The sequence below is a fragment of the Nannospalax galili genome, unplaced genomic scaffold (genome assembly GCF_000622305.1).
Source record: "Nannospalax galili isolate Female #2095 unplaced genomic scaffold, S.galili_v1.0 scaffold285, whole genome shotgun sequence".
Classification (NCBI taxonomy): Eukaryota; Metazoa; Chordata; class Mammalia; order Rodentia; family Spalacidae; genus Nannospalax; species Nannospalax galili.
This window is the reverse complement of record NW_008355157.1, coordinates 2,182,666-2,197,973: the sequence shown is the minus strand read 5'-3', so window position 1 is coordinate 2,197,973 and position 15,308 is coordinate 2,182,666. Positions and strand designations below refer to the sequence as shown.

The window sequence follows — 15,308 nt, the reverse complement described above, 5'->3', positions numbered from 1 at the left end:
AAAAAAGAGATCAGCTGCCTAGCTTGTTTACAGAAGCAGCACTCCTAGGCTTGAAAAAGATCACTACTCTACTGTTTGGTATAAAAAGAGCAGAAATTTGTCCTAAAGTAATTCTACCAATATCAGTGGTCAGTGTAATAATAAGTGACCTGTGCTATTAAAGACTTTTACCTATTCCTTGGATAGACACCCTAGGAAGGAATAGTAACAACTGTAGTTTCATGATATTGAGGACCAAATCATACTTATTTACTTTTACTAGAATAAATAAATAAGGACTGGAGAGATGGCTCAGAGGATCTGTGTTTGATTCTCAGCATCCACATGGTGGCTAACAACCATCTGTAATTCCAATTCCAGGGGAATCTGATGCTCTCTTCTGAGCTCTGTGGGCATTGCACTACACAGGTGCACTTAAACATGTGCAGGCAATACACTCATACAGATAAAATGAAAACAATTAAATATTTTTTAAATAAATAAAGGATTCATATTTGTCCTGATTTTGTGGTCATAAATTATGTTCTACTAGAACCAAATGTTCAAATTAAAAAGGGAAAAAAGTAAAACTGAAAACAAAACAGTATAAACAATAATTTCTCGTTTTATGGAGACTACAGTCTTCAGCCTTTCTGACTAGGATCCTGAGTAGGGAGTCCTTACCTTCTTTGTTTTTCCTCCAAGTTAGCCATTAACTTCTGGAATAAGAGATTGTTCTTATCTTCCAGAGGTTTTAGCATCTCTGGAAGTTTCTGCTTCCTTAACTTTAAGTCCTCATTTAATTCCTTCAAGTAGCTGTCTGCTGTTTTATAATTTCTGTGGAAAGAGATGCCATAATCTGCCTTTAGCTTAGGGAAATAGAGACCCTTTTTCACCTCCTGGGTAGTTAGTTACCTTTTGGCATCCATCAAAGACTCACCTTTTAGAGGACAAGCAAGATCCTGAATGATCTTCACCACTTGTCATCTTGAAGGGAAAGTCCTAACAATAAAGAGGCTTTCTTGAAAATATGTGCCTTCTTTTCCCATCGAGTTAAGACATCATTTTTGCACTACTGTTCCTGAAGCTCTTGTTGCAGTGGACTGATTCTAGCTACAGTTTGAGGTCACAATAGAACCAAACCATAAAATCAGCAGATATTTTAAGTAGCACCAGTGGCAGCTTGATAGCTGAAAATACTTAACTACATCTGATTAATTCTTGTCTTAACTTTAGCCAAATCCCAAAGGTTTTATTCTGAAATCTTTGAATGAATAGGATAGAATCATAGCTTGTCGACATTATGGAATTCCTCTTGCATAAGAAAATAGTGACCTATCAAAAATAACTCATCAACACCATGGCAACAAACCTCTGTGGAACGCCTGTCTATTCAAAGTGCTGGATTCTGTGAGTGAGGAAAAGATAAAAAGACACAGCACCTATTTCTAGGGGTTTTAGAAAGAATAAAAGACCTTCTAATACATTTAAAAGTGAATAGAGGTTAAACTGTCAAACATTATGAATGTAATTCAGTAATATATGGTCCATTGTCATTTTTTACAATATTTAAAACTCTATATGTCATCTGGGTGTGGTGCCTCAAACCTGTAATCCCACTAGGGAGGCAGAGGATTGAAATTTCAAGACAACCTTGATAGCATGACTGTGTCTTTCAAAACCAACCCAAACTAAAAGCAAATCAAAGTAAAACAAGCAAAGTCAATGATATAATGCCAAGGTAAAAGAATACTGGACCTGTAGTAAGAGGATGTGGTTTGTGAAAGATCCATAGTCAGGTGTCTTTCCATAGCCAGATTCTTTTCCGGAAGGCTGGACTTCATAGGCTCACCTCAGTAGATTCCAATTCTGCCTCTATTATCCTATGTTTACTAAAACTACAAGTCATCTGGACTCTAAGATTTCCTTCCCTTATGTCACTTAGTAAGTGGAAGATAGTCCAAAGGTAGGAATGTTTTAATGTGACCTTTAAATGTAGTTTTAGGGATGTCACAGGTGTGAATTAAGACCCACAGTTTCAAGTATTGACTGAGCATTTTAAGCCATCTTCTAGGAGTGTTCTCCAAAATAATTCCAACCTTTTATCTTTATGAGAATCTGAAGGGCAAGTCAGAGTACTGTCATTAAAAAATACAAGATTTGGTTTGTCAGAACTTGGTTTGGGTCTCAGCTTAACTATGAGAAGTGGACTGTCTGTGAACAAGCTTCCAAATTCCCTGTGCCTGATGAGGTTTCCACCTTTGTAAAAGTAAGAATGAAATATTGACTTGATAAACTTGCTGTGAGCATGAAATGCAATATGTAATGTACTCGGCTCATGTCAGGTATTCACATTTATTGAGATTCTGTTTGGTGTAGGCTTGTTTAATGTCTCAACTATGTGGCCAGATACTTTAAAAAGAGAGAGAGAGAAGCTGATTTATGTGAAACTAATGAAGCCTATGTTTCAGAGCCCTTCATTTTCAAGATTTCTTCTAAAGGCTCTGAACCTTTTACTTTATTCATAACTTGTGACCCATTCTGGAAATAAATATATAATTCCTCCTAAGTTATATATGATCAGAGTCCCACAAAATCTAGATCTGCCCTAGGTTAGATAGGTTGGATAGGATACTCCCCTAAGTATCCTTGACCTCAAAGTTTCTTTCTATCCTCCACATCAAAGCTTCTTTTTCTTTTCTTTTCTTTTCCTTTTCATTTCGTTTCATTTGTCTTTTTGCTACAGGTTCTCCTATAGCCCCAGCTGGCCTGGAACTCATTATGTAGACTAGGCTGGCCTCGATCTTATAGAGCTCCATCTGCCTTTGCCTCCTGAGTGCTGGGATAGAAGTTGTGCACCACCATGCCTAGCTCCAAAGCTTTTTTTCAGCCTGCCTCTACAAATACTTTTCTAAAGCTTTCATGTGTCGTTTCAAGGTTTTATATGATACATTATTATGTAAATAAGAAAAGCCATAGCATATTAGTAATAATTTACATTGGTTGCCCTAAGACTATCCACAAAAGTTTCAATTGAATGGAAGTGAGTAAACTCCTCCTAGTTGAAAGGAGGTTCTGGGTGGACTTATTATTAACAGCATCTTAGACTACATGTATGGCAGGTGATAGAAAATAGTAAAGGACAAAAATGGTATTGTTCACTAAAGCACAGTCTCTTTAAATTGCATGTTGTGACATTTGGCTGGCAGAACTATGACAGAATATTAAAACATTGAATGGGCAGGCAACTCACCTTCCTCTCTGCCCTTGCTTGTGAATGATTCCAAGAGAGTGAACATTTGCTATTCTGATGTGGTCTTCTCTACAGCCAATCAGCAGTGTTTATTTCCTAACATTCTAATGTGCATTTCTTTAACCTAGAGTATGAATTCTAAGGATTTGCCTTATAATAATGTACATAAAAGTTGTAGTGAAAATCTTTTTAACAAAAACAACCTCCCAAAACCAAAAGCCATGTATTGACAGGGAGTAGTTAATGTACAGTAGTGCTTCTAGGACAGGGAGAACAGAGGGTGAAGCTGTGGTGGTAGTCATTAGAACTGGAAAGAAAGAGGAACTTGGAAGTAATTTTTCCTGAAGTAGGAAGAAGGATCATCTTACTGACTGGGGAAGTAACCCTGGCGTGAAAACCCTGGAAGAGTGATGGTGTCAGATTTGGAATTGCACCTGAGCAGTGGGAAGAAAAGTCAACCAGACAAGAGTTAAAGGATTTCCATGTAGTGCTAGGAGTCAAGGTGAGTTTGGAAGTTGAAGATCTATCACACTATGTATCAGCAGTTTTAATGTTTTATCTAGCAATAGACGGCAAAATAGAAGCTTCAGTTCAGAGAACAGATAGATGGTTGACTTTGGCCTGGGACTTAAGTCGGCAGAACCAATAAGCAGAAGTGAGAATGTCCATCAAAAGCTGGATCATAGGGTTCAGGCTCTGCAGCGGAGAAAATGAGAAGGGGGCGTTTCTAAGGGAGGAAAACCTAGAAAGGAGTTGTGATTGAGGAATGCTGTGTAGAAGAAGGGAAGTTAGAGTCCATGGACATACTTTTTATGAAAAACTTGTGGAACTCTATCACTACTTAGATACATTATAGTAGCAATTCATAATTTTTTCTGCAATAACTTTGTATCTGTTGCATCTTTTCACTGCATAATCACTGAAATTCATGCGGTACCTCAAAATAGGCTTTACAACAAGTTATTCACAATGACCTCATCCAACATTATAGCATTTGGTTTTAGTATCTGTTAAGAAAAAGCGCGATTGCTCTATAATTAGACAACTCCAAGCAATATCATTTTAGTGTTAGTTTTGCCCGCAGAAAGTCAGATTAGTCTAATTAAGCTAGGTCTCCAAGAGTAGAGGCAATTATTTTCATATTAATACCAGAGAAGAGGGGGAAAGGAAGAGGGAGGGAGGGAAGTAATTACATCTTTGTGTTATTTGTTACAATAATTTTCTTGGCTCCTTCTCCTTAAATCTTTTTTTAAAGAATTTATTTTTATTATTTTTATTTTATGTGTATGTGTTTTCCCACAGAAGTCAGAAGAGGGCATCAAATTCCCCTGGAACTGGAGTTACAGATGGTTGTTAGCCACCATGTGGGTGCTGAAAATCAAACCCGGGTCCTCTGGAAGAGCAATCAGTGCTCTTAACCACTGAGCCATCTCTCCAGCTCTGTCCCATTTTTTTTTTAAGATTTAGAATTTATTTTATAATTGTGTGTGTATGTGTATGTGTGTGTGTGTGTGTGTGTGTGTGTGTGTGTATACATAAGGGCAGTTCCTGTGGAGGTCAGAAGTGGGTATCAGATCCCCTGGAGCTAGAATTAAAAGTGGTTGTAAGTAGCCCAACATGGATACTGAGAACTGAACTCTGGTCCTCTGCAAGAGCAGTATGCACTCTTAACCAGTGAGTGGGTCACCTTTCCAGCTCTCCTTAACTCTTTTTATAGTCGTCCCAACCTATTCTGTACCTACATTTAGAGAGAACTCAAGGAATTGAGACAATTGAAATAAATTTGTTATTGTTAAGAATTTCTCTTAATGTGTCCAGATTCTTAATATAATGGTCTTCAAACAAGTGTGTAAACTTTCATAGATACTGTTCAATCAAAGTGTAAGCAAGAGCTGGGAAACAGCTGAGCATAACTACCTGAGTTCAAATAAATTTTAGAACACATGTAAAAAGCCAGCATGGCTGTGTGTACCTGTTAACTCCAGTGCTATGGGGAATGGGGCTTGCTGGTTGTCAGTCTAGCTCCAGGCTCACTGAGAGATCCTGTCTCAAGAGAAAAAGGCAGAGAGAATAGAGCAGGACACCAGACATCCCTCCCCTGGCATTCATGTATACAGACTCCTGCAACAACGCCCCCCAAACATATCCACCAAACACATTCACCACACATATACAACATACATACAAAAAAGGAAAGAGGGCTGGAGAAATGGCTCAGTAGTAAAGAACACTGGCTGTTCTTGCAGAAGGCCAGGGTTTGAATCCCAGCACCCATATGGCAGCTAACAACAGTCTGTAACTCTAGTTCCAGGGGATTCAATGGCTTCTTCTGTCTTCCAGGGGCATTGCATGACATGGGTGCATTTACATACATGCAAGCAATACACTATTACACATAAAATAAAAATAATAACTAAAAATATTTTTTAAAAAGAGGGAAAGAAAAACAGAAAAAAGAAAAGTGGAAGGATAGTTTTTAGAGAATCTTTTCCTATGGCTCCTCAATTTCCATGAGAATTCTTCACTGTTAAGTACCTGCATAAGACTGCTTCCTGGTCTCACCTCACCTTTCCCTATTCCTTTTCTTCACTTACAGAAAGAAGGTAATGCTTTTCAACCACCTGGAATCTTGGTTTATCATGTGAAGGCATTCAGAGCATTAGAATTCAAAATGTTGGTTTTGGGGGTTAATGAAAGTGAAGGACTGTTAATGCCTGGGAGGTCTGATGGTCCAGATCTTTGCTTTCAACAAAACTGAAGGAATACCTAATTGTACCGCTAGCTTAAGTTTATTACGATTAATTTTGATAATGAATTACTACTTGAATTTTGGCTTGTAATTCAAAAAGAGTTTCAAACATTTGAAAAGCACTGCTATAGCAAGTCATCTTCTATTCCCATCTACCTATTTGTACAAATAAGGTTTTTTTTTCCTTTCCAGGGAGTATTATATGTAATACAAACAATATGAATTAAATAGATTCTGAAAGCCAGTCTTATTCAAGGAATAAGTATGACTACATGGACTAAGCTAGGGGAAAACAGACTATCAGATTAATAGAAGTATTTCCAAACATGTTTTAATTAAAAATTGTTTCTGAAATGTATAACATTTTTGTGATGAGCATGATGTGTCAGAAACATAGGCTTGTGTCTTTCCATAACATCAGAATTTGTTGAGTAATAATAAATTCATAAGCCACATCAGTTTCATTGGCTGTAACTTGCCAAGTACTCTCAATTTCCCTTGGTAGTTGGTCCAGGAAAGCACAGATTCTTTTATTCCAATAGTAACTACTAATGTCAATTCTCAGAGTACACATTATACATTACACAGCAAATGTGTGTGTGTGTGTGTGTGTGTGTGTGTCTGTGTATGTAAATTAAAGACTGGCTGCAAAAGAGTTAGAGACCACAGCAGAATTCAAGGAGTCCCAGAAAGGCCTTACTGCTGAAGAGATGGCTCAACAGTTAAGAGCACTGTCTGCTCTTGCAGAAGATCTCAGGTCCATCCGCAGAACCCACGTGGTAGCTAACAACTATCCGTGTAACTCCAGTTCCAGGGAAATCTGATGCCCTCTTCTCACCTCCCCAGGCTCACATGCGGGCAATATACTCATACACTAAAAGTAAAAATAATAAATAAAATATTTTTTAAAAAACAAAGAGGCCTTATTGAAAGGCAGAAGCAGGTTGATACAGATGCAAAAAAGAGTCACTGAAGATGGTTGGATAAGAAATAAACCCAAACCAGGCACAGTGGCACACACCTTTGATCCCAGCACTTGAGAGACAGAAGCAGGAGGATCTCTGTAAGATCGAGGCTAGCTTGGTCCACATAGCAAGTTTCAGGCCAGCTGGGGCTACAGGGAGACCCTGTCTCAAAAAAAGACCCCCCTCCCCCAAAAAAGAAAGAAATTAGCAAACTCAGTTGAAGGCACCAGTCACGGGATCAGAGGTAGAGTTATATAAAAGAGAAGTGGAATCATGAAGACTAGAGAGGCACAGTGCAAAACTGAACCCAGACAGATAAATGGGAAAATAGAGTGACAAATGGCAATTCAAGTATGCTATATCAGCTGTGGTGAAGCCAGACAGGAGTTGGTATTTATGTGTCCTGCAAAGTGCAGAGTCATCCTGACTGTACTTGTACTAAAAATGGAGTCATACCCTGTTAATAATATGGAGTCACTCAGGGCAAGCCTGAAAAACCACTGGGTAACCGAAGAGAAGAGCCTGGCTGCAACGACTTTTGACTGCTGAATGAGCGTCTGTTCTTTAGCAGGATATTGTCAGATATGAGCATTTAAGATTAATGAAATTCAATAATGATTATAAGAAAGATTTATTTGTGCTGGGCGTGATGGTGCATGCTTTTAATCTTAGCACTTGGGAGGAAGAGGCAGAAGGATCTCTGTGAGTTCAAGGCCAGTCTGGTCTTGAAGAGTCAAAATGCAAGAGTCAGAATACACTGACTCCATTTTGGCTAGCTGTTTCAGGCAAGCCCGGACAAGCCCAGGCATGTTGTAAATCTCCAGTTGCTACACCCGCCCCGGGAAAGCCATAGATTAAGCAAGCCCGGGCATGTAAAACCTTATAAGGTAGAAACAGAAACTTCTGGCCCTACAGATAACAGTCAGCACATTCCAATGCCCTAAAGATAGCCCCTACCAATAAGAATCCTCCCATGCTCAGAACATAGGCCCATCCAATCATTTTAAAGTGCAAGTGGGCTTCAGGAAAACTCCCTATAAAAAGCTTGGAGCTCTCAGTATGGATCCACTGCATTGGTGATATCTGAGGGCCCGAGCTTAAGCCCGAATAAAGGCTCTTTGTTGTTGCATACACCCCGGACTCTTTGGTGGTCACTCGGGGGTCGCGAGATCTGGGTGTAACAGTCTACATAGTGAGTTTCTGGGTTCCTGAGGCTACAGGGAGACCTTGTCTCAAAAAGACTCAGAGAGAGAGAGAGAGAGAGAGAGAGAGAGAGAGAGAGATAGAGAGAGATTTATTTGCCTGTGAATTTGGACCATCCTTGAACTAGGTCTTAATATTGAGGTCCAGATCAGCCAAGGCTACAAGGGTGAGACTCCACCTGAAATAAATGCATAAATATAAATAAATAAATAAATAAATAAATAAATAAATAAATAAGGAAGGAGAAAGGAATGAGAAAGACAGTTGAAAATATTAATACTATAACATCCTAGAAAAATAAACTTTTGCACTTATTTAAAATTAGAATGAAATTTAGTTTTATTTTACTTGTTATTGTTGTAGAGTGGGGGAGTGTGCCTGTGCCCCAAATTCTCTCGGTCTCCTGAATGATCAGACAAACCATATAATATATTTTATGTGAGTTTATTAACTTACAAAGGAATGAGTACCCAGTACCTAGCCCTGGGACTCAGACTGTGCCACACCCATAGCCCTAGCATTCACTCACGCCTCTGGGGCCAGGGATCTCGCCCCAGGTCCACAGGGAGTCAGTCCATTCTGTCTTTGAGTTGCTGCGCTGGCTGCGAGTTTCTTACACCATCGCCCTCTACCAGTGGCTCCTGGCTTACATCCCAAGATGGGTCCCGGCTTCCCTTCCTAGTTCCCCCTCTGTGTCAGGCCGGGCCCATTGGAGGAACCAGCCAATTGGGAGACACTTGTTATTGTAGAGTTGGGGAGTGTGCCACAGAGTACATGTGGAGGCCGTAGGACAACTTTGTAGAATTAGTTCTGGCCATCCATTTTTTTAAAAATTAATTTTTAAATTTTATATGTATGAGTGTTTAGCCTACATGTATGTAAGTGCACCACCTGCAGTAAATGCCCACAGAGGACAGAAGTGGGCGCTGGATCCCCTGGAACTGGCTTTAAGGACTTTTTAGCTAGCATGTGGGCTCTAGGAATCAAACCCAGGTCTTCTGCAAGGGCAGCCAGTGCTCTTAACTGCTGAGCCATCTCTCCAGCCCCTGTCTCCGTTCATCTTGATGTGAGTTCCAGGGACTGCACTCAGATTGTCAGGCATTCTTGGTAAGTGCTTTTACTTGCTGAGTCACCATGCCAGCCCTGAAATGAAAACTTTTAGATGTCAACTTAAGAACTTGTGAAATAGTACCTACTTTTTCAAATTTTTTCTGTAGCATACAAGCAAAATGTCTAGAGACCACTGCTTTAGAGCAGAGGTTCTCTCTCTCTGATGGGATTTAGGAATCCCCTGGGGGGGGGGGGGACTTGTAATAGCTGCAAATTTTCAGGTGCATGCCCCAGAGATTAGAATATAGGGCTTTAACAAGCACTCCCTGGTGATTCTGTAGACCTGTCCTTGGAAAAACTGCCTCAAGCTTTTGTATTCAGTCTCAATGAATCAGTGGAACAGCTTTAGTCAGTTTTGTTTTTGTTCTAAGCCGTCAGTAAAAATGCCTCTTTTGAGTTCTATTTTGTGTCACACCTTCACCTTTCAGTTGGATCCTTAGAGTTCTACTGGGTAACAATTCCATAATTTGTAAAGAAATTTAAAGAAAATTATTCAAGACCTGATTCCTTGATGAACTCTCCCCTAGCTACTTCTACTTCCCATAAATGACCACATATCACACATTTTTTTCAGAATTAGGTGGTAAAGAAATGCTTTTGTGGAGGGTGGGATGGGGAGAATCATTAGCATGTATTTTTTTTTTAGGGACAAATCAGTAAGCTCCTTTTTTTTTTCTGTTTTAATAGGAATCTCAGAAGCAACTTAGAATATTTCAGTTCTAGCTCTTGCTTATGACTTAATCTAATTTCTTTTTTAAAAATTTTTATTTATTTACTTTTGGTTTTTGTTGTCATTGTTTGTTTTTTGAGACAGGGTCTCCCTGTAGATCCAGATGGCCTGGGACTTAATATTTAGACCAGGCTGGCTTCCTGCCTCTATTTCCTGAGTGCCGGATTTAAGGTTGCCTACATGCATATAAATGTATCATGTCTGTGCAATGCCTGTGAAGGGTGTTGGATGCCCTGGAACTGGAGTTGTAAACAGTTGTCAGGCACCACGTGGGAGCTGGGAACCAAATCTGGGTCCTCTGCAAGAACAGCAAGTGCTCTTCTTAACTGCTGAGCTATCTCTCCAGTCCTGGTCTTCATCTTTTTATTAGTTTTTTGGGGGTTTTATTTTTTTTCTTCATATTTTTATCTTTTGTTTTCATAAACTACCTGATCCTTTGTAGGTAGGTATAAATAAACAAATGAGCAATAAACTGTTTTCATTTGTGTATACTTTTAAATATATGGATATCATAGACTAAACAAGAAACTTTTTTCAGTTTCGTGTGTGTGTCTATACAAAAAGTTTGGTTTACTTACAGAAATAAAGGATGAACTGATGAAATCTGGTGTAATATTTTGGAGGCATTCAACTATATGACATATTGGGGTTTCAGGACCACAGCCAGGTAAAGGGAAGTAAGACAAATTAGATGGCTTTGGAGATAGGGAAGACTTCAGCCCCATTAAAGAAGTGTGCAGCTATAGTACATAGCAAGTGGACAAAGAAAGTAGAGTCTTTCAAGTGGAGTAATTCAGCCAATAAGAGTTTATAGGTCCACAGACTTTACCTTAAAGATTTAGAAGATCCTTACAGGATGGTAACTATGAAGAAGCCAGCAATTCTCCAAACATTTAAAATATTTTGAGAATCCTTGATGGTAATTTTGGTAGAGGATAAAATCTAGAAATATGAACTCGATAATCAGGTATTCTACTTTTTCTCTTTTTTTGTAAATTGAATTTTTGTGTATTTCATATAATGTATCTTAATCATATTTAAACCTCCCTCCCATATCTATACCCCCCATAGGCCCCCCCACGTGATTTCATGCATTCTGTCATATATGCTAAGCCCTATCCTGTCAAGTTTGTATCTCCAGATGTCCCTCAGTGTGAGTTCATCCACTGGAGACTGGTCAGCCTCTCTAGCATCACTTCCTTAAAGAAGACCAACTCTCCTTCACCCAGCAATGATTAGCTGCCACTAGTTCCTCAGCTAAGTTTGGGGCTTTTATCTCATTTCCCCACTTCTATGCTGGGTTTTTGTCTGGTTTGAGTTTACATGGGTCTTATGCATTTTGTCATTATTGCGTAAGTTCACATGAGCAAGTTCCCAGAAGCCTGAAAAACTATTTCCTTATAGTCATTCACCACCCCTGGCTCTTGAAATCTTTCTGCCCCTCTTCTGCAATGGATGAGTGAGGAGGAGTCCTAGCCAGGGACATACACTCTGCAGTCTTTTATTCTCTACCTTTTGACTACTTGTGGCTTTCTGTGTTAATTGCCTTCTGTTGCATGAGGAAGCTTCTCTGGTAAGAGTTGAGACCTGCATTAGTATTCTCTTTACCACTGTTCCACTATGTTCCATAAGCCTTAGGTATAGAGGTCGCATTGTAGATGTGTCACTTAGATTGTGCATCTCACAGACATTTATTCTGTGTTTGATCAGTTGTGAAACTGCAATAGTCTCCATCTGTTGTAAAAAGAAGCTTCTTTGATGAGGGGTGACAGTTATACTTGTCTATAAATATAAGGACACATATTTAGCATACATAAGAAATTACATTTGTATAGGTATGTGACAGAGGTAGGGTTTTCTCTAGGATCTATGGCCTCTTCAGACATGTGTATTTAGCTATGTTTACAGTACCACACATAAGTTCCTTCTCATTGAGAGGGCTTTAAGTTCAATTAGATAGCTATTGATTACCACCAAGATAAAAGTGCCACTACTACATTGATAGTTAGTTTGCTGTGCTGGTCATTGTTGTGATTATTAGGTTTTATAGCTGTGGTTGAACCATTGATTGATTTTCTCCATTAGCAGCTTGTATAGTGTGGTGGTTTGAATTTGAATGTCCCTCATAGGCTCCAAGTGTTTGGACATTTTTGTCCCCAGATGATGGTGCTGTTTTGGGAGGTTTTAGAAGGTGTGGCTCTCCTGGAGGAAGCATGTCACTGCAGGGGTGGGCTTAGAGAATTCTTAAGCCTTGCCAGATCTCCAGTCACCTCTCTTGCTTCCTGTGCCTGTGTGATGTGAGAGCTTAGCTTCTGCTGCTCCTGCTCCAGCCACCTCCAGCCACCATGCCTCCCTTCCATGACAGACTGTAATTACCCTGGAACCATAAGCTCAAATAAACTCTTCCTTCTACAAATTCCTTGGGTCAGTGTTTCTATCACAGCCACAGGAAAATGACATACTGTAATTGGTACTGAGAGTGGGGTGTTGGCTGTGAAGAACCTGACCATGTCAGGTTTTGGAAGAATGTAGAAGACTGGAAGTTTGGGATAGAAAAGCAGTTGATTGCTGTAAGAAGAATGTAACAGGCCAGTCTAGTAGATGCCTGGAAGAAAGTAGTGCTGAGAACAATGTAGCTCCAGAGGGAAATAAGGACTTAAGCAGTAATTGGGATATTTTGGCAAAGAGTCTTGCTGGAGTCTGCCCAGAGCCAAAAAGCTTGCCTGAGGCTAAGTTGAAAAGCCATGGACTAATTCCTCTGGCAGAAGAAATTTCAAGACAGCCTAATGTAGAAATGGTGGCATGGCTATTAATGGTGAATGTTATACAGATTTACAGAGGAGAAAGAGCAAATGGGGCAGAAAGAAATACAGAATGCACAGGATGGATTGAAAAAGAGCACTAGGAAGATAAATGTTGGAGACCTGGCATGTGATGGAGAGGATCCCATTGTAAGGAGATTAAAGTGATTAAGGAGGGGTCTAGAGATTCAAATTTAAACAATGGAGAGAGTGTCTCCAGGGCAAGACCACACCCCGTTAGGCCTCCAACTTGTGAAAGGAAAATGCTTCAGGGACCACTGAAGAGAAAAACTTCTAAAATGGATAAAACAGGCTGGAGTCCATCCCAAACTTGCAGCCAAACTTGGCAGTGTCTTCCACCTGCTACTGTCTTTAGAGGCATGAAAGATGCAAGAGTGAAGGGGTCATCAATTCTTCTTCCGTGGTTTCAGAGAGGCTTGGAGGCCAGGCAGTGTGAAGCAGAGGTGCCCCTGCCTAGAGGCAGCCCTGATAGGCCATTGCATGGAGCTGTGAAGGTGAAGCCTGGTTGGCAATGGAGACCCCAAGAAGTTCGTGATGCTAGAGCTGTGAGGCATCTGCCAAGAAGACCTGCATACAGGGAGTGGTACCAACACAAGAGAGAGATGTGTGTTGTATACAGCAAAGCTAGAGAGGCTGAGCCATCTAAGTCCTTTGGAAGTAAAGTCCCAGAAGTTAGACATGGAACTACTGGATCTGGTGTTTGCCCTGCTGGTTTTTGGTCTTGGTGCTGCTCTGGTATTTCCTTACTATGCCTCCATTTCTCCTTTTTGGAATGGTAATGTGTACTCGGTTCCACTGTATGTTGGGAGTATGTAATTTGTCTTTTGACTTTATAGAGGCTTACAGTTAAGATATTTACCTGAGCCCACTTTGGGTTGTGGACTTTTGAATAGTATTGAGACTGACAATGACTATGGGGACTTTTAAAGTTGGACTAAAGCATTTTGCATATTATATAGTCATGTGGGGGCGCCTAAAGGCCCCACCTTGCATAGGCCCGAAAGGAAGTTACTGCATGATCAGCACGTGGCCATCCTTAAGATACACACTCAGGGGGGAGGGGGGAGTTCCAGGTGCCTTTATAAGCTCTGTAACACCTGCAATAAATGAGTCCCTGCTTGACTAGACTCCCCGTTGTGTCTCAGTGCCCCCAGCACTGGGGGTGGTGTGGGCTGGTGAACGGCGTGGTTACTCAATCCCCAATCATCACTGCCCGGGGGTTGCTGGTTCGATCCCCCGGGAACTGGCGCCCAGTGTGGCGCTCAAAGGAAGGTGAAAAGAAGAAAAGAAAGAAGAAAAGAAAAACGGATTGGGGCCAATCAGAAGTTCGGGGTAAGCAAGACCCGAAAGATGGGTAATGCAACTATTAAGGTTGAGGACCTGGTGCTTAAAGTGCTGAGAGATATGCTTAAAAGCAGGGGATTGGATTTGTCAGATCCCATACCTCAAAAGGTTTGGGCAGAGGCGATTCATTTGGCTCCCTGGCTACTTGGGGCTAATGTTTTTACTGGGGATATGTGGGAATCATGGGAAGAATTTGAGGGAGAATGCAGAAATGCAACAGAAGTGAAACCAAAAGCGGCCAAAGTAACAAGCGGCACCTTGGGTGTGCCCTGGCCAGCTTCAGAGCCTCCCAGGCAAAAGGGCAGGGTGGAGCGGGGCACACAGGGTCTGCGGCAAAAGCCGCCCACCCCACCCGCCTTGAACTAACACATGCACGAGCCAGGGGCCTGCGTGACTGGTGCGAATCGCGAGAAAGCTGGGCGGGGACCACCTCCCAGCCAGCGACTGGCAGTGGCTGCTGGGTGCATTTAAAAAAAAAAAAAAAAGACAAAAAAAAAACAACCATTGGCTGTGCACCACAACTGACTCCGGGCCTCGTTCCGGGAAGGCGGCTCAGGGAGGGCCCCTGTCTGGTCCTTCCACGGGTGGCCGGGAATCCATCCCACCCCCGAGTATTACAGCCCTGCGGGCAGCAGTGCTTGCCAAATCCCAGGCCGAGGGAGTCCTTAGTAAAAGCCAAAGCCTACAATGTTTTCACTGACTGGGGCAGATGTGGAGAAACCAAAAAGCAGCTCAATTCAAGGAACCCATGGCCATTGTTTTCTGACAGTATTCAGACTCGTATGCTCCTTAAGGAGAGAGAAGCCCTATTTTCTTACAGCATCTTAGGGGGCAGCAAGGATTGCCTGGGGTTTTATCCCAAGGCAATGCAGAGGCAGACAAGATGGCTTATTGTGTACAGGTACTGCCTCTACAACAGCCAGGGGTAAACCCCAGGGGACTCAAGCCCAATTCCTTGTGGCAAACGGATGTCACACACTATGCTCCTTTTGGAAAGCTTAAGTATATTTTTGTGTCCATCGACACATTCTCACATGCCTGTTGGGCTACTGCTCATACAGGAGAGAAGTCTAAACATGCTCAGTCTCATTTTCTCCAGTGCTTTGCTATGTTGGGATTGCCCCAACGAATTAAACCTGAGAATGGACCATGT

The 15,308-nt window shown here is 41.1% G+C and overlaps 1 protein-coding gene across 1 annotated transcript in view; it reads right to left on the bottom strand.

Moving 5' to 3' along the window:
- Positions 1-966, bottom strand: part of Ccdc196 (coiled-coil domain containing 196) — a 34,075-nt gene extending 33,109 nt beyond the window's left edge. Inside the window, 2 exon segments of the mRNA XM_029555579.1 lie at positions 664-816; positions 920-966. Coding sequence (XP_029411439.1) covers positions 664-816; positions 920-966 — 200 coding nt within the window.
- Between the last annotated feature and the right edge of the window lie 14,342 nt (positions 967-15,308).